General features: G+C 46.3%; 1 protein-coding gene across 2 annotated transcripts in view; it reads right to left on the bottom strand.

The window, feature by feature from the left end:
• CFAP52 (cilia and flagella associated protein 52) overlaps positions 1-23,404 on the bottom strand; it is a 64,760-nt gene that overhangs the window by 4,606 nt on the left and 36,750 nt on the right. For both annotated transcript variants that reach the window (XM_075560919.1, XM_075560920.1), the window contains exons 7-12: positions 21,373-21,473; positions 18,614-18,784; positions 16,147-16,295; positions 15,338-15,483; positions 13,671-13,822; positions 5,944-6,046 (exon numbers count right to left, since the gene is read on the bottom strand). In XM_075560919.1, the coding sequence (XP_075417034.1) occupies positions 5,944-6,046; positions 13,671-13,822; positions 15,338-15,483; positions 16,147-16,295; positions 18,614-18,784; positions 21,373-21,473 (822 nt within the window). The remainder of the gene's footprint in view (positions 1-5,943; positions 6,047-13,670; positions 13,823-15,337; positions 15,484-16,146; positions 16,296-18,613; positions 18,785-21,372; positions 21,474-23,404) is intronic.

Below are 23,404 nucleotides of genomic sequence, written 5' to 3'. Positions count from 1 at the left end.
TTCATGCCGTTCATGTCTCAGAAACAGAAGCCTGGCATATGGCAAATCTCACAGTAATTTAGAAACCCGATGGACCATGACATTATGGCTGCCCTTTGTGTTACAACATATATTCCAAACCGCCTGGGTTGTGAGGGCTGCGGCCTGAAGCACGCGTCTTAACTCTGTCTTGACAGAGTGCAGGCGCCGCTTGAGTCCTTTCCAAGCATTAAACAAGCCGGGAGGCTGAAGCTTAGCCAAATCTGGGCAAACCCGGGGGGGGGGGGGTACAGTTTGCCTTAGTTGTGGCCTTCCAGATTTGTCAAAAATATTGGCATATTGCCTAGTTTATGTTAAAAATTAGGGTCTTGGTGACTATGTCTCCTGCCCTGACCACCACCTAAAACAGTGGTTCTCAACTTGTGGGGTTGACCGACCCATTCACAGGGGTCGCCCCATTCATCACAGTAGCAACATGAGAGTTATGAAGTAGCAACGAGAATAATTTTATGGTTGGGGTGTCACCACAACATGAGGAACTATATTAAAAGGTCAAGGCATTAGGAAGGTTGAGAACCACTAACCTAGAATGCCCAGAACCAATCAGTAGCTTTTCTTAGCCTGACATTGTGTACCTATCCCCACCACAGTCCTTTCCCCACCTCTGCAGTGATGGACGGTACTAACCATCAGTCATGATCTTGAGAGGATTTCTTTGATTCGCTATGAGGTAGGTTCATGGAAAAATAGAATTACTAGATAATGGAATTTTTCCAAAATTTTTTTGAAGCAACCCTGTATATATGAGCCCATGGCCACACATCTCTTGGTGCTGGTGAAGAGCACTGACGTACTGTGGCTGTCAGAAGGATGAACAGATCTGTCTGAGAAGTGTAGCCAGAAGGCGCTGAAGAAGGACGTGAGACTCCTTTGGAGAGGCCGGTCCCGGAGAAGAAACTCAGGCTTGGTAAAGCAGAAGGGCAACGGAAATGAGGAAGACCTGGATGGACACGGTGGCAGAACAATGGACTGAAGCCTAACCATACTTGTGAGGGTAGCACAGGGCTGGGCGGCGTTTCCTTCTGCTGCGCATAGATAGCGTCACCATGAGTCAGAGCACACTTGACAGCACCTAACAGCAGCAGCAGCAACAACAACCACGTCAACTTGAGTCAGCAGATTCCATTCAGCCTCTGCACTGTGGGGGGAAGGGGGGGTGTTGATGGTTCTCCAGGGAGGATAATTGTTTTGTGTTTGTCCTGTCTAAATCTTAATAAAAGGATCTCCTGGGGTGGGGGTAGGGTGCTAACAATACTGAGTACAAGAATGAAGAAAATGTTCTGAAATTGATTGTAGGGATGATTGCACAACCCTGCAGTATGTTTAACCACTGAAGCTGATGGTGCCCAGCTATCAAAAGGTATAGCATTTGAGGTCTTAAAGGCTTGCAAATGAATAAGTAGCCATCTAACTCAGAAGCAACAAAGCCCACATGGAAGAAGCACACCACCCTGTGTGACCACAAGGTGTAGAAGGGACCAGGTATTAGGCATCAAAGAACAAAAAACCATTATCAGTGGGTGCCCACCACTGATCACTGAAGACAAATGTGTGCATAAGCAAATGTGGTGAAGAAAGCTGATGGTGCCTGACTATCAAAAGATATAACCTCAGGGGTATTAAAGGCTTGAAGATAAACAAGTGGCCATCTAACTCAGAAGCAACAAAGTATGTTTAACCATTGACTTGTGTGATGTGAATTCTATGTTAATAAAACTAAAAATTAAAACAAAACAAAATAAGATGATCTCTAAAGAGTTTGTGTCAAGGGTAGGTGGAAAGGGGGAACCGATTACAAGGATCTACATATAACTTCCTCCCTGGGGGACGGACAACAGGAAAGTGGGTGAAGGGAGACATTGGACAGTGTAAGATATGACAAAATAATAATTTATAAATTATCAAGGATTCTGTAAAAAAAGTTATCAAGGGTTCATGAGGGAGGGGGAAAATGAGGAGCTGATGCCAGGGGCCTACATGAAGAGCAAATGTTAGGAGAATGATGAAGGCAATGAATGTACAAATGTGCTTTACACAATTGATGTATGCATGGTTGTGATAAGAGTTATATGAACCCCTAATAAATGATTTAAAATATTTAAATATACTTTAAAAATACTTATATTATATATATTTTTTAAAGTTTGTGTGAACTTGGGGAGAGGGGGTTCTTTTCTCCCAAAGCACACCCTTGAACTTCCATTTCACCCCTATTCCACGCCGTGGTCTGTTGAACCCCAAGTCCATCAAGAGGCTCAGAGATCTGGAGCTACAGTCAGTTTGGACTGATGTGATCCAGAGACTGCCATGGCCAATTTTTAGAGACCCTCATGCCTTCCTACAAGGTCAGCAGTTCAAAACTGCCAGTCACTCCACGGGAGAAAGATAGGGCTGTCTGTTCCCACAAATATTTAGTCTCAGCAGTCCTATGTAGGGTTGTCTATAAGCTGGAATAGACTCCATGGCAGTGGGTTTGGTGTTTGGGGTTTGTTTTGGGGGAGGTCAGGGGTTGGTTTGGTTTTTTTCGGTATGCACATCCACAACATTCCAGCAGGGTGTGGAAATGGACAAATGACACGTATTCATTAAAAGGGATTGGCTACACTCAGTGTGGATAACTTCCTTGAAAGCAGTCTTTCAAATGCCAACCGTCACACTCAGAAGATAGCCAGCCTGAACCAGACGCTACTGGTTTGGGCCTCCACACATGCACAGAACAACTCGGCTGGCCTACTAAATCCCCAGGCAACACTTCCTCATTCCCCAGAGGACAAATCCTGGGACACTTCCTGGACCCTGCACAGTGACTTAGAAACTGCATGCCCCCCTAAATGCAAGCATACTTGAGTGTAGCCAATCCCCAGTCTTCGCCAATCCCTTTTAAGGAATATGTGTAATTTACTTGTCTATTTCCCTACAAGTCTGAGAAACTCCAAATATTCTGGGAGTCTGATCTGGGGAAACTCCTCCTGGCTCCTTGCTTTGCAATAAAGCTACTTTCTCTTTCTGCAAGACAGTGTAAGGGACCCTTTTAAAATATTGAATTTTATTATTTTTTCATCATTTCATTGGGAGCTCTTACAGATATCACAACATTCTATAGTTCAATCACGTCAAGCAGTATTGTACAATTGCTACACAGTCAGTTTCAAAACATTTCCTTTCTTCTTGAACTCCTGGATATCAGCTCCCCTTTATCACCGCCCCGCCCCCTGCCCCCCCAGGCACCCTTTTTGGTTTGTTTACATTCAGACAAGAGTTCCACAGGCTGGGTTGGTGCTGACCACCTAGGAGATTTAAGCAGGAACATGTCCCATCCCCCAATTCTGGTAATGAAGAAGGGGAGGGAATCAGTGCAGGGAGAAGGTGTCTTTTGTCACCCTTCTGTATGAGGACTGGCAGAAAGGGTGGCAATGCAAGCTGAGTGTTGTAAAGGCAAACCTCGATGTTTATGATGGCAATCCCGTTTGGGAATGGATTGTCTCTGATAAGGTCATGGAGCAGGATTCCTGCCGGGTAGATCTTGAGCCAATCTCCTTTGAGATAGAAAAGAGATTAAATAAACAAGCAGAGATCCCAAACCCAAACTCACTGCTATCCAGTCACTGTGGATTTCTAATGACCGTAGAGGGTAAGGGTAGAACTGCCCCTGTGGGTTTCTGAGACTGTAACTCTCTCCAAAAGTAGTCAAGCCACATGGACTTCTAGTCTCCTAAACTGTGAAAAAAAATCCGTTTCTGTTTGTAAAAGCCACCCACTTTGTGGTATTTCTGCTACAGCAACACTAAGTAGATAACAGGACTGCGTTATCTTGAGAAGAATGGGCATTCCAGAACATTTCGTTAGGCTCATGAGATACAAGGATCAAGAGGCAGTTGTGGGAACAGAACAAGGGAATACTGCCGTTTAAAATCTAGAAAGGTGTGCCTGGGGGTTATAGCCACTCACCCTTCTCATTCAGTCTGTACGCTGAGCAAATCACCAGGGAAGCCAGACTGTATGACGACGAACACGGCATCAAGATGGGAAGTGGGAGGGAGCCGGAATAGGGACTAAGGAGGGTTGTCTCCCCAATGCCCGCAAAGGGCCACAACAAAGGGGTGGGGAGAATCAGGCACATCCATTAGACACCTAGGAATGATCCAAACTGAGCATGCTCAGACACAAGCCCCTTAGGCGCAGGTGGGAGGTCCACCTGGGTGCATAGACTAGGTCACATGACATCACCCAGGCACTCTTAGAAACTCAGCCAATAAGGTTGTCCCATAGCTTCAACCACGCCTCCCCAGCTGGAGGAGATAAAAACCTGCCACAGCAACGCCAAGCCTCTTTGACTCTTCCCTTGTGGTGGGGGGCGGGGGGGGGCACACATGCGCATTCAAGGCCAGGGGCCTTTCAGTTCCCTTTCCGGCCGCTCTCTCAGGGTACTCTTTTGGGATTTCCTGTGAATTCTGAAATTTCCCTTGTCCTAAAAGCCACTTGGATTACAGACGTGCTTCTGCCACGTGACTGCTTTCAGCGTGAGGAAGCAGGAACCCAGATATTCCATTCCAGGACCCTAGGGAAGCAGGCCTTCTGAGATATGCACAAATGACACTACCGTGCTTGGCCAATGGCAGAAGAACTTGCAGCCCTTGCTGATGGAGATTAAGGATTAGAATGGATGACAACTCTATGTAAAGAAGACCCAGATCCTCACAACTGGACCAATAGGTAACATCGTGACAAGTGGAGAAAAGATTGACGAGTCAAGGATTTCATCTTGCTTGGACCCACAAGCAAGGCTTATGGGAGCAGCGGTCCAGAGGTCAAAAGACGAGTTTCATGGGGGTCAGTCTGCTGCACAAGAGGAGCGACGAGCAAACCTGCCCCTTTGAGGACTAAGGTGGGTTGCACCCAAGCCATGGGACAGCGCAGAAGGGAGAGCTGGAGAAGAGTGGGCGCATTCGAATTCTGGAGTTGGGGAAGAATGCTGAAAGTGCCACACACTTCCAGGAAGGACTTCCAGGAAGAAGGCCAGCCAGAACGCTCTGTAGATGTGAGGATGGTCTCCTGTACTTTGGGCATGTTATCAGGAGACCAGTCTCTAAAGAAGGGCCTCATGCTTCCATCATCCAGAAGGAGGAAGGTCTGCAGTGAGATGGTGGCACCGTGGTTGCAGCAGTGGGTTCGAGCCTAGCTAGAGGAAGGATGGCGCAGGACGAGGCAGGGTCTCCTGTTGCACATAGGGTCGTATGAGTCGGAATCGAGGAGCGCACCTAACCACGGCGCTGTGTGCCCGGCCGGCCCTGCTGTAAGTATTTCTGATATGGATGCTTTCCCTCCATCCAGCAGTTCCGCAAGGGCAGTGATGCCATCACATTCAGCTTACGGGCGAGGAAGCTACGGTACTGAAAGGGCGCATCGTCCACGAGAGAAAGAGTTGTTATGGAGTCCACTTTAATCCATGTAAAGTGTTCCCGGAAGTAGATCAGTAGGCCTTTCATTTGCAGAGCCTCTAGACCAGCGGTTCTCAACCTGTGGGTCGCGACCCTTTTGGGGAGTCGCCCGAATCATAACACTAGCAAAGCGACAGTGACGAAGTAGCAACGAAAATAACTTTATGGTTGGGGGTCACCACCACAAGAGGAACTGAAAGGGTCACGGCATTAGGAAGGTTGAGAACCACTGCTCTAGACGGTCTTGAAGCTACAACTTTTCAGCTTTCCTCTAAGCCTGTCAACTGGCTGTACCACTCAGGGACCCACGAGTGCATTGCAAAGAGGACATTGCATCCCTAAGTGACCAAGCTGACCAGCTGAACCAGCCACTGAACGGGGGCGGTTGGGCTCAAGGGCCTGCACCCTCAGCCACAGAGCTCCCTGGCGTTTCCTTTGTGTCTGGCGTCCTGCTGGGGGTACCTACCTTTCTGTCTGTTCCACTGGTGATGATCTGGAACTCTTCAGGGTGATAGCAAACACACTGGAATAAGGTATTGGCCAGAATCATCTGGTTCCTCCGAAGGCGCCTGCAGTAAAGGGATTCAAACGCAATGAAACTTGATTTTCTCTTCCCAGAAAAAAAAAATGTATTTACTATTCAAGCTAGAGTTGACGCAAGCTCCAGTTGGTTTATCTTGCTCAAACAGCAAACGCTGCTCAGTCCAGTGGCATTTGCATTTCCTCACAGTAGATCTCTGGTTGCTCTGTCCACTCCATTTGTGACCTGGCATTGCACCGAAGGGCACTGGCCAGGGCCCATTTATTTCTAAAGACAAGGCACAGAACACAATGGAAAGTCCAGAGTCTTACTAGAAGGAAGTAGGAGAAGCGGACCTCGGAGAGCCAGCCTGCGGGCTCCCACTCAAGCTATTGTCTCAAGGCCACCGTTTGGAAGAGGTCCGATAAGCTGAGTGGTCAGCTACGTGTGGGGAAGGGCTTTCGTTTTGTTTTGTTTTCCACTGTGGAAGATATATAGACAACAAAACATTGGTAATTTCAATATTTTCCACGTGTCCAATTTAGTGACATCGTTTGCCAAGTTGTTCCTCCATCACCATGATTTGTCACTACAATTCTCCATCACCCGTAATAGAAGCTCTGTGTCTTCTAGGCAGTGAGTCCCCAATCCTCCTCTCTTGCCTGCTGCTGGCACCCCCTGCAAAACATTGGCCTCTATAGTCAGAGTTCATGGGAAAATGAAATGAAGATCATGGAATTTTCCCACATGCTTCTATATGCCTCCTTGTACTTGCCTATTCTCTCTCTATATATATTTTCATATAAATGGACTCCTACGATATTTATCCTTTGGGGACAGATTTTACCCCACGTTTTCATTATTTTTTCATCCGTATTATAGCATGGAACTGTGCCTCATTTTTCTTTAGGGGAGAATAATTGTATGTATGGACTACAATTTGTTTATCTATACATCTATTGATAGACATACGAGTTGTTTCCATCATTTGGCTATTACGGAGGGTGTTGCAATAAATATTGGGGTTCAAGTATTTGTGCTCCTGCTTTCAATTCCTTTGAGGATCTATCTCAGTAGGAATTGCTGGAGCATATGGTAATACTATGTTTAACTTTCTGCGGAAACACCACACCATCTTCCACACGGTTGGCACTGTTTCACATTCTCACAGCAATGGATGACGCTGGAGAAGACTTTATCCAAAAGGGTCTCCTTGGGCTTCTCCTTCGGGAACTTGGATTCTGCCAGTGGAGATGAAGCCCACAGAGCTCCACTCATTGCTAGCCAGCCTCTTAATGGGTTCTTATGCCCACAATCAAGTGAGAAGCATTGCTTTAGACACCATCCCAACACATATAAAGATGTCAATTCTCTTTATATAGACAACGCTGCTGGTTGACCATTAAAAAAAACTTTCTGCCCAATTTCTTCTGTATTAGGGCTTAAATTATGATCAATCTGCTTCAGAAGACTATGGTGATAGTGAAAACCCAAAATCTGTTTACAGAATCCCCACATAGATTAAGCCTCCATTGAATTTCTTCTGATTATTAATCAAGGGTGTAGAATAGATAATCTTGCCCTCGAGCGGAGTGCATTGGAAAGTGGATTGCTTTCACCCCTCTCTAGTCAGACCAGGGAGGGATAGTCTCTCTGCAGGGCTTGCCTGGGTATCTCCTTCATGGAGATCACCCTTCTGAGGACCAGTACAGCTGGTGGGGGGCCTGGTCATGAATCATGCCTATCAGTCATTCCTTGAATGCCTTGGTAGGAAGGCCCTGGATTAATCTTATAAGCTCTTCTATCAAGTGCAATGTGCACATCCCAATCATGATGCTGCCATCCTTCAGTAACCGTGGGGTTCGCCCACCTGTAATTGTGATGTATCTCTCGGCCACCCATCCTGAGTTTAGGATGGTTCCCTGTGTCCCATGCATTATTTAGCATCCTGACTGTGACTGCTAGGACACCATTATGACCCCGTGCTAATGGCTTCCCTCATCTAGTTCATGTGTCTATGTCTTTATGTTGTCTTTGTCCTTTTTACCATGAATCATTGTCCTCCTAAAATTATTAAATGTGAGACTGTGATCTCTTTTATACCTTTAAACTCTTCTCATTATGGAAGTACTGAAGCATATCTAGGGGGAGCATTTTTAAGGATTTAGGCAGATATTAACCAATGATTGCTGCTAACCAACAGTGCTCTTAAAGATTTGAAATGGTCAAAACCAGCCATGGAAACAAGTATAGACATGTCCTCCTAGGTCAGCAGTTCTCAACCTGTGGGTCGTGACCCCTTTGGGGTCGAATAACCCTTTCACAGAGATCACTCAATTCATAACAGTAGTGAAATTATAATTATGAAGTAGCAACAAAAATAATGTTATGGTTGGTGGGGGGAGTGTCACCACAACATGAGGCACTGTATTAAAGGGTCACAGCATTAGGAAGGTTAAGATCCACTGTTCTAGGTAGATGTTTACACAATATGGAAGTTCAAGTGTGGTCCTTAGTCTGAGGAGCATCCCAGACATCATCTAAGAACTTGTTAAAATGGAGCCTCTCCGATGCCCTTCCAGGCCTAAGGAAACACTCTACATTTGAACAACATCCCCAGGTGACTGGGATGCAGAGTAGAGTTGGAGACAAACGAGACTAGAAGACAGAGGCTTGCTTTTGTTTCTTTTTTTCTTCTTCTTCTTCATCTATTAAATGAAAATCTCCTTGCCTTTTTCTTTTGTTCCCATTCTATGGTCTCCAATCAAGAACATTTTAAACTTCTTTGCTATATATAGCTCCTGAATGCATTTAGGGGTGGTACGGGGTGCAGTGCAGGGCTTGGTAGAATAGGGTCTATTTCTAAACTAAAAGCACACAGCAAGCAAACTGATAGTCAAACTCAACATTTACCCTGGAAACCTCGTTGTCCGTGGGCTTTAGTTGCCTTGGATCTGCTTACCAACTCCACTGCCACTGAGTAAATTCCAACTCATAAGCAACCCTATAGGACAGGGTAGAACTGTCCCTGTGGGTTTCTGAGAATGTAACTCTTTACCCGAATAGAAAGCCACATCTTCCTCCTATAGAGTGGCTCATGGATTTGAACTGCAGACCTTGTGGTTTGCAGCCCAATGCTTAATGCATTATGGGACTAGGGCTCCTTGGCTTGAATGTGTTGTTGTTAGGTGCCATGGGACCAGTTCCTACCCATAGCAACCCTATGCACAACAGAATGAAACAACAGATGGTCCTGCACCATCCTCACAATTGTTCCTATGATTGAGCCCATTGTTGCAGCCGTGGTGGCAATCTACGTTGTCGGGACCTATCTCTCTTTCCCTGCCCTCTACTTTACCCAGGATGATGTTGTTCTCCATGGATTGGTCTCTATTGGCAAGGTGTCCAAAATATGTAAGATGAAGTTGTATGGCCGGATCAATAACAGGCCAGCTTCTAGCAGCAAGTGACCTTGAATTTCCCCTACCCGTGCAGAGCTGACCAGAGCTAGTTGAAACAACTAGCAGTGAGTGATCTTGAATCTCACACACACACCTGTGGAGCTGACCATAGCTGGCTAATGGCCCGCTTTATTCTCAGCCCACTGCTCTGCACCCGGCACGGCCCGTTTGGCTCAGTGCCCGCTTTGTTCTCGGCCCACCACTCTGCACCCTGCATGAATACACCCGGAACCAGGAAGACACCTTACAGTCCAGAAACCCGGACATACCTGTATCTCCCAATCCCTGACTACTTTACCATATATCGACTCAAAACAGCCCAGTCACATGTTCCCTGGCCATATAAACACCACCCCTGTATCCTGGGGTGTAACTCCCTCGGCCCAGACACTGAAGACTGTAGAACTCTGCCCAGGCAGGGTTTTTCTCCCCAATAAAGCCTGTTTGTTTAAATTCGACTGATTTGGTCTCTGGCGCGTCTCGACTACCTTACAGAAGTCTTGTCATCCTAGCCTCTAAGGAGGATTGGGGCCATAATTCTAAGACAGATTGGTTTGTCCTTTAGGCAGTCCATGGTACTATCAATATTCTTCTCTAGCACCACAATTCAAATGCCTCAACTCTTCTTTGGTCTTGCTTATTCAATGTTCAACGTTCATATGCATAGGTCGCCATTGAAAGTATCATAGCTTGGATCAGGTGCACCTTAGTACTCAAAGTAAATACCTGGTTTTCGATACTTCGAAGAGATCTTGTGCAGCAGATTTACCGAATGCAACATGTTATTTGATCTCTTGACTGCTGCTTCCATGAGCAACGATTGTGGATCTAAGCAAGACAAAATCCTTGACAACTTCAATCTTTTGTCCATTTATCATGATGTGACCTATTGATCCGGTTGTGGAGATGATGGTTTCCTTTGCATTGCGTTGTAATCTGGATTGAAGGCTGTGTCAGAGTAAAACAGCCTCTAACAACTGAGAGGTCCACAGGTGCAATTGTACGGTTATCATATATAAAGATCATAGTAAAGTCATAGAAGATGGGAGAGAGAGTAAAAGAAAGGAGTCAGAGACATTTGGGACGTCAGGGATGGCCATGAGCTCAGCAGCCAGGTCTGCCCAGAGAGAGAGAATACATTTCTAACCAAGGCTTATATACACTTATGGGATGCGACAAGCCCCCCTATTTACAGGTAACCACATACATAACAGAAAGGGGCTGTCCAATAGGCATATGCGTGACAGGAAGTGGATGAGCTAGGGGTGTACACACAATAGGAAGGGGAAGGACTAGCGTACACATGTGACAAGATGGAGGGATACTAGCTTCAAGATGGCAGCCGAACTTTCCTTGAGTGGGCTTGATCTTGTCTCTGGGTTCTCCTTCAAGGAAACATTCCACTATCCTCATCAGCAGGGTGTGGGTCCCACCTACAGTGGGACAGACAGTAATGTCTGATTGCTCTAGATGGCTGATACCCTCAGGGAGATAACCTCCAATTTTCTTCAGCTCCCCAAATCATAGTTATTGGTGAAGAGTCTCTAGAATCGGAAGCTTTGGGGAGAAGGTACAGCCACACGCATATTGTTTTATCTCTCGATGTTAGCTGGTGCTGTCTGCTCCTGTAAAGGTTCATAGCCCTACATAAGGTGCTCAGGGGCTACTTCTGTGAGAGGCCAATTCCTTCTTTGTTGTCTGCTCTTAGTCTGGAAGCTGCTCTGAAACCTCGTTTTTTTCTTCACCTCTTCTTTGTCATCAGAGGGCTTTCTTTTCATGTCCCTCTTCATTCTTGGAAACAAAAAGAAGTCACACAGAGCGAGGTCAGGTGAAAAAGGTGTGTGGATAAGGTCACCAGATTTTAACATTGGTAAAGCGGGACACCAGCGGGACATCATTGATAAAACTCATATCCTGGTGAAATAGCCACATGGCAGACAAAAACCATATACCCTAGCTTGTCGTGCATTCTTTCCAAAAATCGGGACTTTTTAAAAATGCTGCAGGACACAGGAAAAAAATGTTAAAAATTGGGACTGTCCCGCCAAAAGCGGGACATCTGGTCACCTTATGTGTGGGGCATACTGTGTTTTTGCCCAAAACTGGCTCACTGAGATGGCTGTGTGAGCAGGTGTATTGTTGTGCAGGCCAAACTCGTCCCCCGTCTGCCACAAATCAGGCCTGTTTTTTGGTCACACTTTGTTATGCTATGTTTTCAGAACCTCTAAATAGAAAGCTTGATTAACAGTCTGACCTGGTGGAATGAACTACAAATGCAGTATTCCCCTCACCTCAGAAAAACAGATGAGCACCTACTTGATCTTTAATTTCATTTGAGAAGCTTTTTTGGCGTGAGGTGATGATGCCATCTTCCACTGGCTTGCTTGATGTTTGCTTTGGGGTTGCAGGAATAGCACTGTGTCTCCTCATCAGTAATGACCTTGGGGAAAAGTCTGGGTCAATTCAAAGCTGTTCTTTCAAAGCATGTCATGTTTCCACTCGACACTTTTTCCTGATCAGTCAGAACCCAAGACACAAATTTTGCAGCGACCTTTCCCATTTCCAAATCTTCTGCTAAAATTCACTGAACTGAGCTCCAAGATAGTCCAATAACTTCCCCATCTCTTCAATTGTCTGTCTTTGGTCTTTGAGCACAGGTGCATGAACTTTGTTGATATTTTCATCTGTTCGGACAGTTGATAGACGTCCAGAACAAGGTTTGTCATCAATCGACAGTTCACCTTTTTAGAAATGAGAAAATCACTCATACACTTTGAGTTTTCCCCATAGTGTTGTCCTTGTAAGCTGTGTTCATCATCACAACAATTTCTGCAGCATTTTTCCTTAGCAGGAAACAAAATTTCACAGCCCCACGCTGTTCTCTTAAATAGGCCATCATGAAACAGCTTTTACAAAAAAAAATTCACTGTGACCAGAGAGAACCTTCCCAGGCGATGTCACTGGGTGCACTAACTCCAAGCAAGTTGCTCAATGTTTGCCTAGCGGGAAAAGTACGTACTATAAAAGCTCCGCCCAGCAGAGCTTGCCCCCCTTTTCTGGGGGTGGGGAGAGGAGGTGGATCCCCTCATATGTATCAGAGAAGAATTGTGCTCCACAGTGTTTTCAATGGCTGGTTTTCCATAAGTAGCTTACCAGGTCTTTCTCCCCAGATTCTTCTGAATGGACGTTAACATTTGTTAGCAGCCAAGCACATTGACCATTTACAATACTTCCAAGGGCCTCTAGAGCCCCGGTGGCATAGTGGTTACATATTGGGCTGCTAACCGAAAGGGCAGCAGTTCGAAACCACCAGCCATCCGCTCCTTGGGAGAAAGCTGAGGCTTACTACTCCCACAAGGAGTTACAGGCTGAGTTTGAATGTATTTGATGGCAGTGAGGATTCCTAAGCATCCGCTGGGGGTAGCTCGCCTTAAAAGAAGGACCTGGGAATGTTGCCAACGGAGGGTGAGGGTGAAGTTATGCCAATGAGCTCAAGTGTAACAACTGTGAGGATGGCACAGGACTGGGCTGTGTCTCCTTCTGTTGTAAGTACAATCGCTTAGACTTGGACTTGACTCAAAGGCACCAAACAACAACCCCGTAGCCACATGCACCTCCTGGGCTTGGTGTGATGGGGGGAAGTGACAGCAGGAGCTGAGCTGCTGGCCTAACTTTAGCTCTTTCCCTTGCTTTCTTTCACTTCGAAGACTCGAGGGGAATCTAGGTATGTTAAATCATGCTTCTGTTGCAAATAGGGTCAATATCAAGTAGAAGCAACACGCAGGCACCCACCACTACCACCACCACTGAATCCAGCCTCACTCGGTCCATCCAGCAGTCGGCTTCTGCAGCCACCCAGACACTCTGAGATTCAGTGCTTCTAAAACCGCACTCTTCCCACCAGCACCTGTCAACACCGTGAGTGCCAATCCTGGCCATGCATGGCTCCTTTACTGATACCAGACATGAGATGTCTACTCTTCGCTTGGAGGGGTCCTGGTGACATCACGGGTTAGGTGTTGTGCTGCTAACCACCAGGTCAATAGTTCAAACCCATCCATCACTCCTCTTGAGAGAAAAATTAGGCTTTCTGCTCCCGTGAGGATTTAAAGGCTCAGGTTCTGCCGTCTTCTCCCAGGTTCAATAAGATGCTAAGGTCAAAGTGCCTTGTCTCGTAAATGCTGCTTCGCCCTCCCCCTCACTGCCACGTACACAAGGTCCCAAATGATGCAGGTCCCATCGGTGCTGGCCGTGACACACTCCTCGTTGTTCTTCTTCACCTTGATGCAGGACACGGAGGACTTGTGCTCCTTCAGGGCCTCCTCCAGCTTCTGGGTCTGACAGCCGACCTGCCACACCCTCACCTGAAACCCACAAAGCACCCCCTCTCAGGGCCAGCTCGGGCTGGGGTGGGGGAGGGGTGGGATGGCTGGTGTTTTTCCTCCTTCCCCATTCTCAGTAGTAGAAGATGGGAACACTAAATCGAAAGGCGGGAATACTCACGCACAACATGGAGCCGGTTGACCTGCACCCAGGTTGAAGTTCAGACAGAGAAATGGACCACTACTGAAACCAACCATGCAAAGGCCACTGTATAGTGACATGATTTGTCTCCCAGCTCAAGGCCACCGCCCTGGGCTTGGTTCTGACCCGTGGAGAGCCTATAGGCTTTCAGAGAGTAGGAAGCCTCATCTTGCCCCCACTATACCACCAGGGCTCCTTAATGGTTTTTCTATTCACTAGCAAGCGAGCCTTGCTCTCAAATTTCTGATGCTGCCAGGAGATTTCTGGACCATCCAGAGTTATGTACCATGAATCCTCATAGGAAGGAACAAGGCAGTTTCCACAGGCCAGGTGGTGAAAATAGGCATTATGGGAAAATAGAGGATTCTGGATTTTTTTTTCTGTTTTCAAACCAAAATTTGATATTTGTCTGATTTAAAATAAATTAGAGTCATAGAAATAACAACATCTAAGATGTAAGAAAATAAAGTACGGTCACAGAAATAGTAGCACTTAAGATGTACTAATGTATTTATCGCTGCTACGAGCTATTCCTCCTGAGAGAAGGAAGCTTCCAGGAGCCCACCTGGATGGCGCTGGGCTGGAGGGCAAGACAGGTGCCCTAGCCATGAGGGGGTTTCACACAGGGCTGCTAAGCACATCTCAGGAGTTTGAAAACACCAGCTGCTCTACAGCAGAGAGATGAGGTTTTCTGCTCCCATACAGAATTACAATCCCCAAAACCCACAGAGGCGGTTCTACCCTGTTCTATAGGGCCTCCATTAGTCAGTGTTGACTTGATGGCAGTGAGGCTTTTTTGTTTTGGTGTTTGTTTGTTTGTTTGTTTGTTTATTGGTGTGACACAGGGTTTGACTCCCTCCCCTTTCTCTTATGCTGGGTCAGAGTGTCTCTGACTGAGCTGCCCCAGGACCCCTCTCCCACCCCTGCATGTCTGATCTCCCTTCCAAGCCTGGTGAGCCACTGGGAGGGCATGGTGAGCCTGATCCAGAACCAAGGACTGCCTTCCTAGGGGGGAGCTTTAGGCCCAGGTCAGCTCACTTTGAAGTTTCATTAGACTTGCTCCCATTTCTTCCAAATACCTTCTTCTCGCATGCATCTTTTTTTTCTCCCTTCCCACCCCAAAAGTATTTTAGAACTGCAGGGAAGCTGGAACCCAGAACAGGTACCTGCTCGCTGACCAGCACTGGCCAGAGGAAGCTGTCTGGAAGCAGCTGGGTGCAGTGCTCACTGGCAAGAGGAAGCAGAGGGCTTGGGGAACAGAGGGACACCCCAGACCCTTTGTAGCCATTGGTGTCATACTTGCTCTAGATCAAGGGTCATATTTAAGAAAAACAATCTGCTTGTAAAGACAATACCTCCCCTTCCCCACCGCCACTGATGACCCGTTTACAGTCACTGGTGGTGGCGATGGCAGTCACTCCAATCCGGTGGGCATTGTTGATGATGTAAATCAGCCGGCCTGACTCAGGGGCAAAGGCTCGGATCCTACCATCATCCCACGCTGGTGCAAAACAGAAACAAACAGACAAATATCGGACAAAGTAAGTAGACTGACTCTCTCCTCACACAGAGTGCTGCCCTCCTAAACCATCATTGGGCGTCAGAACTGGGGGTGGGGATGGTGATAAAGAGAAAGCCCCCACCCACCAACTGACAGTAATCACATACCCTTCTTCTCTCCTGGCACCCTGAAACTGGTTCCCCTTGGTCAGGGGAAAAAATAATTTGTCCTGGTTTAACTGACCTCCAGGTGGATCCCAGTCCAGGGAAGGGAAGGAAGCAAGGAGGCTAGCTCCCAGCTCTCCGTGAGCTGCAGCCTTGGACATTTCAACAGTGTGGCTGAGGTCATTCCTTGGTTGTACAAGCTTCCATTTCAGAGGAAGCGCTGACTTTCTGCCCTGCATCCTTAAATCTCCTGCTCCTTACCCACCGTCTTCAGTATCTCAGCCAGCCAGCTGCACACACAAAGAACCTCAGGATATTATCTTTGGCCCATGAATTTGTTTGCCTTCCGGTTACCTTCTAGTTTACCCACATTTTGCCAATCTGAGTCCATTCTGGTCTCACACTGTCAGCTAAGCCAGCAAGGTGGACTTGAAGGAGAAAAGCAAGAACCAAAAGCATGTCTGGAACCCAAATCCAAATTGGGATGGGCGGATGCTACCTGAAATGATGCTCTTCCCGTCTCTCATGAAATCAATGGCGTGGCACGTCATGTTGGGCACGGTGACTCGCAGCAGCTCCCTGTTGGACAAGGTGTGCCACACTCTGATGTCCTTCTTGGCACAGGTAGCAAACAGCTCAGCAGTGCCACTGCAAAAAAGCCACCGGGAGACTAAGAGGAGCAGCCATCAAAGACAGTGTTTGTCACATGCACATTTGACAAGTGATGACCCATTCTGACAAGCAGTTACCCTACCCTTCCTAAAGGGAACGGACTACAAACAACAACAAAAGACCACACATTGTATGATGCTCCCCTTCCTGACATGATCGCTGAAGACAAACGTGTGCATAAGCAAATGTGGAGAAGCGGATGGTGCCCGGCTATGAAAAGATATAGCGTCTCGGGCCTCAAAGGCTTGTAGTTAAACAAGCGGTCATGTAGCAGGGAGGCCACAAAGCCCATATGGAAGAAGCACAGCAGCTTGTGTGATCTGAGGTGTCAACGATGGGAAGAGGTATCAGATGTTCAAAAAACATGCAACCAAATCGATAAGAAAGGGAGTGGATGTGGTGGAGCCCCAAAGTTCACCAGCAAGACAACTGGACAGCCCCTCTCAGAAGGGCCACATGGAATGTAAGCTAAATTTGGGGTGCTGTATGGCACCAAAGAGCCACATCGCTGTCCTCTTGTCCTTTAAGATTTCCTCTCCTTACTATGAAGGTCTTTATGTGTTATACCTCATTAATCATGTTAGAGATGCATTTGTTCATTTGTACATTTCAGATCCATTGGTACATGGTAGTCAAGGTAGATGTCCCCTCAGAGATAATGACAAGAGTAATGGTTCCCAAGGGAACGGGAAGCGAGGTGATGGGAGTAGATAGCATTGATGATTGTATAACCCCAACCGATGGGATTGAACAACAGAACTGTATTGGGAATGGATGGATGGAATGAGTGAGCTATGTCAATTAACATTTTTATAAATAATTAAAAAGAAGACCACAGATGAATTGCAGGCACCAAGTTATTTTACACAAGGCCTTTGTAATGTCTCAGGCCCTCAGGTAGTCAGTGACATTGGTGATGCGCCCTTTCCTGTACTTGCTGGAGCCCAGCCCCATGTCCAATGTGCATGGACCCCGCCCTCTGGATGTGCTACAGTGTCCAGTACATACAAATACATATGTAAAATACCCTATATTTACAAACAGACTGCCATGCGTCTTCTCACGTCTGTCTGTCTGGTTATGTCGACCTAGGTGTCTCCTTGTGGATGTTGTTCATCATTGCTATTGTTGCCAGGTTGTGCGTCTATTATTTACCTTTTCTCTGTCTTTCTCCCCATGTACCTCCAGCATTGCGAGGCCTGCAAGTTATTGTATATACTCGAGAATAAGCCGAGTTTTACAGCACATTTTTTTCAGAAATCATTTTATCGGGGGCTCGAACAACTGTTATCACAATCCATACATACACCCATTATGTCAAGCACATCTGTACATTTGTTGCCATCATCATTCTCAAAATATTTGCTTTCTACTTGAGCCCTTAGTATCAGCTCATTTTTCCCCTCCCTCCCCGCTCCCCCGTCCCTCATGAACCCTTGATAATTTATAAATTATTATTATTTTATCATATTTTACACTGTCCGTCCCCCAGGGAGGAGGTTATATGTAGATCCTTGTAATCAGTTCCCCCTTTCCACCCCACCATATCCCCACCTTCCTGGTATTGCCACTCTCACCACTAGTCCTGAAAGGATCATCTGTCCTGGATTCCCTGTGTTTCCAGTTCCTGTGTGTACCAGTGTACATCCTGTGGTCTAGCCAGATTTGTAAGGTAGAATTGAGGTCATAATAGTCGGGGGGAAGGAAGCATTTAGGAACTGGAGGGAAGTTGTATGTTTCATCGTTGCTACATCGCACCCTGATTGGCTTGTCTCCTCCCCACAACCCTTCTGTAAGGGGATGTCCAGCTGCCTGCAGATGGGCTTTGAGTCTCCAATCTGCACTCCTGCTCATTCACTATGATTTTTGTTCTGATGATGCCTGAGGATACCTGGTCCCTTGGACACCTCGTGATCCCACAGGCTGGTGTACTTCTTCCATGTGGGCTTTGTTGCTTCTGAGCTAGATGGCCGCTTGTTTACCTACAAGCCTTTAAGACCCCAGATGCTATATCTTTTGATACCCAGGTCCCATCAGCTTTCTTCTCCACATTTCCTCATGCACACATTTGTCTTCAGCAATTCAGCACATTTTTAACGCAGTTTTGTGGTAAGTAAAATTAGGTGCCTCGGCTGATATCCGGATTGCCTTATGCTCTAGTATATACCGTAACTTGTTCATTTGCGCTCCCTTCCCCTTCCCCTTCCCCAAGGAAAAGGATTACAAACAACAGAGGAGAGGAAGGCATCACATGTCATTTACACCGTGTTTGTACCTTTCCCGTTTGTACTCACAATGGAAAGACGATGTCCTGGACAGCCTCAAAGTGACACGTCGTAACGAGAGTCTCTTTGAAGTCTGTGAAGGTGACCCGGTAAATGTGCGATTCTTCCGTTCCTACGAAAAACTGGTGTCCTTCTCCCCGAAGAGCGATGGAAGTGATGCCCCCTTGTAATTGGATTTTCCTTTAAAAAAGAAGGAGGAGCCAAGTGGACCCATGGAACCGACGACTACTTCCTAACTAACTCAGAAGTGTGAACAACCAGTGTTGTGTTGTCAAGTGCGATTGAGTGGACTCCAAGTGCCGGCCCCACACAGAGTACATCCACACTGACCCACACGGTTCCTCAGGCTGCTCTCTTTGCAGGAGATGCTGCTCAGGCCTTTTTTTCTTCTGAGATGCTAGTGGGTACCATCGAGGGGTTAAACATTAAGGAATTAATGCCAGACGGTCACGTTGTGCATCCAAAGTCTGACCAACATTGTTCCATAGCACCCCGCCCCCGGTTCTTCCTCACACAACCACAAAACTGGTCAGAAAATAGTCTTAATAAAATCTACCCTCAGCCACCCTCATGGAACTTAACATTGCCACCTGCCCCCTCACTCCTTCACTCCTTTATGCCCTGATCTCCCCGCCCCCCTCGCCCCTGCCATTGCCCTACTCCATTCATCTCCACTATACTGATCATCCTTGAAAGCTAATTGCTTCACTTGTTTCTGTGGCTCATTAGGTATTGTCTTGTCCCTTCTGCGACAATGTCAGATCTCTGACATTCAACGAGGCAGGGACCTCTTTTCTATTTTGTTTGCTTTACTCATTGATCTATCAAGGTACCCAGGGCAGTGCCTGGCGCCCTGTGAGTGCTCAACACATACAAGTATTTGATGCTGATTTCTCCAATGTATGTGCTTTCTGGGAGCTAGCAGAGGCCATATGGATCATGTCCACAGGTGGCCTGCTTGTCATACCTGAGCTCAGGTCCTGCCTCCATTACTCCGTGAAGTCTCTTCGCTGTCTTGTCCAGCCCACGGTGACCACTGCCTTTGCTGAGCTTCTCAACACCCATGATATATTTTACCTTGTCTGGACCATCTGGTTTATGCATATACATTATCTTGCACTATAGTGACGATTTCATGGACATACACTTTTATCCCCAAATTAGATGATAAGTTCAAGAAGTCAAATACTAAATCTTATTTTTATTATTGTTTTAACAGCAGCTAGCACATTGGAGTCGAGTCTCATGCATTGTCTCGTGTACTTTGGGCATGTTTTCGGAGAGACCGGTCCCTGCAAAAGGACATCATAGTTGGTAGAGGGGAGGGCCAGAGAGAAGCAGGAAGACCCTCAGGGAGCCTGATGGGCACGGTGCCTGCCACAATTGGCTCCGACAGAGCATCGGTTGTGAGGGTGGCTCAGGACCAGGCAGTGTTTCCTTCCGTTGTATAGGGGTCTCTGCGGGTTGGAGCCGACTCGGTGGTGCCTGACAGTAACAGCACATTGGTTTGGACAGATGAGGTACTTGTTGATGGCACTACATCATGCTTTAGTTCATTTTACTTCAATGTCATATGCATGAAAAGTGCAAAGGATAGTTCCTGGCCGAGAGACTGCTGGTCAATTACGGCTATGTGTCTTAGGGTTTGCATTCAAACGTGTTAACTACGGGCACAGTGCTTGGCACAGAAGATCCATTGCTGTAGAGTCCGTTCCTGCTCATAGCAACCCTGTAAGACAGAGCATCACTGCTCCGCAGTCATGTTTTGGAAGTTGTAAATCCTTATGGGAGCAGGCGTCTGCATCCATCTCCCTTGGAATAGTTGGTGGGTTCAAACACCAACCTATCAGTTAGCAACCCAAAGCTTAACCCCCTGTGCCACCAGAACTCTCTCTGGGACATAATAGGCACCCAATGCACTTTGCTGAATAAACCAATCTTGAAGACTTTGAAATTCGGGGTTCTTTGGATACTGAGGTAGTTAGTTAATTGTGCCAACATGGTTGATAAACACATGTGGGGTTAATTGAAGGGCAGGGAGATAAATGGCTCGGTGAACCTCGCCTTCTAGTTCTCTGGTCTCTTGCTTTGTGATGGTCGGGCCAGGGTGCAACTGCCTTAGCCAGTTTCCTGCTTCAGCTGGCAAGGCTTACTTCCTGCAAGACATCCCCAAAGAGAAGCCTCATGGACCTACCCCAATGCAGCCCTGGGTGCTGGGGCAACCGTGTGGAGATCCCTGCCAGCGCTGAGATGCTTATATGTTCACTGATTGGGCTTTCCTCCTGCAGTTGGCATCATTGCGTGTGAGCTGGAGGATGACTTTGTGGATTGGTGTCAGACATATGGGTTAATGTTGGACTTGTGGGCTTGGGCAGCACTGGGTTGGGATGTTTTCTTGATGTGCACTTAGTGTTTATATAAAACTCTCTCTTATACATGAGTTTCTGTGAATTTGTTTCTCCAAAGTATCCAGACTCACACAGATACATTCGTCACATATGTTACCTTTATGATGGACTCAACGCAGTTGATTTATGTATTTATTTAAAGGACAATGTGGCCTCTTTGGTAATGCTGGACTACTTTGGCTTGAATCATCATAAACTATGGTCTTTTCATTGGCAAAGAAGCTACTCTTTACAATGACTTCGACTACTTTTAATGGCAGGGTAAAATTGTTTGATACAAATGTCAGTGTGGTCATATCAGTTACTTGGGAGCTCTAGAGGGTGTCTCCCCATCCCAGCCCTCAGGGGCCCCGAACTTACTTGATTACTTTGTAGCTGGGGCTTTTGCAGAACACCAGCAGTCCAGCTCCAGAGCCCAGCAGCAGGCCTCCCATCTTCAGGCATCTGACCGCTGATACTCCCTGGTTGGGGGTGGGGGGGGGGGAACAAAAGGTCAGCAGTCTCAATGCAAGAGCAGTGCCATTGCTGAGCGTTTCGATCAAAGACTCCACAGCAGAAACATTCGCAGAAGGGGGAAGATGCAGAACAAAGTTTCAAATCCCCCGCTCCAGACTTCCTCAAAACAGGACACTCACTGCCACAGAGCTGATGCTGATTCGTAGAGGTCCTCCATGGGACAGGGCAGAACGGCCCCTGTGACTTTCCAAGGCTTGTAACTTTTGTTATTGTTGTTGTTGTTGTAGGTGGTACTTTTATTACTATGACTTATTGCCAGCATCCATAATTGGGAGTGAAATGGAATTCAGTTCTTAATGACGATCAAGACATAATATTTTTCTTCAGCAAGTTCATGAATACTCAACTTTTATCCTGGTTCAGAACCCCTACTTTAGAGGTAAATTCTGGACATGATAGGACACATCTGGAAAAGTTTATCTAGACAGAGGCAAGATCTCACTCTAAAATTCCATCTGTGGTGCAAAAACAACAGTTTTTATTTTGTTTGCAATATTTGGCTTGTAACTCTTTGGGAAACTAGAAAGACTCATCTTTCTCGCACAGAGCGGCTGGTGGTTTTGAATCCCTGACCTTGCAGTCAGTAGCCCAATACATAACCACTGGAGCTGTGAAAATGGAATGAACCCTTAAACTCTTGCCCTGCACTCATCTTTAAACCTTAAACCAAAATATTGCCTGAAGTCTTCTTGAAACCAAACAGTACTTGAGCTTAACTAGAAAAAAAAAGTCTGCCAGCACTGGGAAGATGAGAGGGGGCCCTGCGTTTATGGTAATGAGGGAGGAGTGGCCCAGAAAAGGAGATTGAGAATGGTTGCCCAAAGGAGGAACAGGAACGGAGTCACAGTCACTACACAGTACGTGGACTCACTGTTACATTGGTGGATGTTTTCAACAACAACATTAAAAATTTAAAAATACATTTATTTATATTTATTTAATTTATAAAATAATTTATTACTAATAATGTATTGTGTTTATCTATATTAAATAAATTTGTTAAATAAAAATTTAAAAGATATATAATACATTTTATATACGTATATAAGCTAATGTAAGGACTGGTCCAGGAAGTACAGCCAAGTTCATGCCAATGTTACCACACGTTGTCTGGATGGTGTCTGTGATGTACTGGCAGGCTGGACAAAAAGGGTCACTGCCAACATGAGCTCTGACACCAGGAAGCGGGGTGAGATGGATTGGCACAGAGGCTGCATCAATGAACTTGAGCATTAGAATGACTGAGGGGGGAGAGCGGGGAGAGAGGGAAAAAAAAAAAGAGGACCTGATGCAAAGGGCTTAAGTGGAGAGCAAATGCTTTGAGAATGATTGGGGCAGGGAATGTATGGATGTGCTTTATATAATTGATGTATGTATATGTATGAATTTTGATAAGAGTTGTATGAGTCCCTAATAAAATGTAAAAAAAGAAAAGAGGAGAAAAAAAAGAAAATGATGAGGGCAAAGAATGTACAGATATGCTTTATACAATTGATGTATGTATATGTATGGACTGTGATAAGAGTTGTATGAGCCCCTAATAAATTGTTTAAAAAAAAAAAGAATGACTGAGGATGGTTGAGGACCAGGCAGTGTTTCCATAATGTGGCTACGAGTCGGAACCGGTTCACCGACACTGAGTAAAGCAGCCATAGCAGCTCCTTCCTCTGGTCTTGGACTTCATTGTGGGCCATCCTTGGGTTATACAGGCTGGTGGGCTTCTGCTTAGACTAGCGGAGAACTCACTTAGATGACTGCTTGTTTTAAGACAAGCCTTTAAGACCCTATTCACTATTCTTTCTGACTGCTGGGCACCATCTGGTTCCTTCACCACACTTTGCTAGAGCACCTATATCTTCAGTGATGGCTTCATGAG

The sequence above is a fragment of the Tenrec ecaudatus genome, chromosome 10 (assembly GCF_050624435.1).
Source record: "Tenrec ecaudatus isolate mTenEca1 chromosome 10, mTenEca1.hap1, whole genome shotgun sequence".
In the NCBI taxonomy this organism is placed as follows: Eukaryota; Metazoa; Chordata; class Mammalia; order Afrosoricida; family Tenrecidae; genus Tenrec; species Tenrec ecaudatus.
The sequence above is the reverse complement of the archived record's forward strand: the minus strand, read 5'-3'. Positions and strand labels throughout refer to the sequence as shown.